The sequence below is a fragment of the Penaeus monodon genome, chromosome 22 (assembly GCF_015228065.2).
Source record: "Penaeus monodon isolate SGIC_2016 chromosome 22, NSTDA_Pmon_1, whole genome shotgun sequence".
Classification (NCBI taxonomy): domain Eukaryota; kingdom Metazoa; phylum Arthropoda; class Malacostraca; order Decapoda; family Penaeidae; genus Penaeus; species Penaeus monodon.
The window spans coordinates 36,416,374-36,416,987 of record NC_051407.1 but is presented as its reverse complement, the minus strand read 5'-3'; the positions used below and the strand labels follow the sequence as shown (position 1 = coordinate 36,416,987).

The following is a 614-nucleotide window of genomic DNA, read 5'->3' as shown; positions in this document are numbered from 1 at the left end:
TTGAGAGAGTCCCCACTGTAGCAAGCACCTTGATCCAAGGGATTCACAACCAATTCACTTCAACCAGTGAATGTTTTACCTTAACATAGCATTATAGTAACATTCTTTCCCAAGTATTTTTACACAAACTACAGTGAAGATTATTCAGCACATACCTGTTCTATTGAGACGTGCCATGGAGTCCATAGCTCTCTGGTAAGCTTTGCGAACATCCTCCTCTGAGACAACAAGCTTGATGCGATTCCATCTCTCAGGCTGGTCTAACCACTGATGTGCATTAACAGCAACTTGAGTTCCTAGAGGTTTTGTGAGCACCAGAACATCACCAACAACTGCACAATCTGGGCTAAAGGGGAAACATCATATTAGACATTTCTATAAGCCTAATGTTACTTCAGGATAAGTAAAGAATGGAGTCACTAATCCTAATAACTTTTAATAAACAGCATTGACAGGCAACCAATTTTCCTGTAAAAAGAAGGGGGAAAAAAAAAAAGTTTAAGAGAACTGTTTCAGCCTTTCTCCACTCATTAATCATAAAAAGATATGGGTTTTAAATTACTTTTTTTTTTTTTTTTACATTGTTATAGAGTGGAAGAAAGGCCCACAATGAA

The 614-nt window shown here is 37.5% G+C and overlaps 1 protein-coding gene across 1 annotated transcript in view; it reads right to left on the bottom strand.

Moving 5' to 3' along the window:
* Positions 1–614, bottom strand: part of LOC119587101 (inactive selenide, water dikinase-like protein) — a 21,052-nt gene that overhangs the window by 6,979 nt on the left and 13,459 nt on the right. Inside the window, exon 5 of the mRNA XM_037935849.1 lies at positions 156–346. Coding sequence (XP_037791777.1) covers positions 156–346 — 191 coding nt within the window. The remainder of the gene's footprint in view (positions 1–155; positions 347–614) is intronic.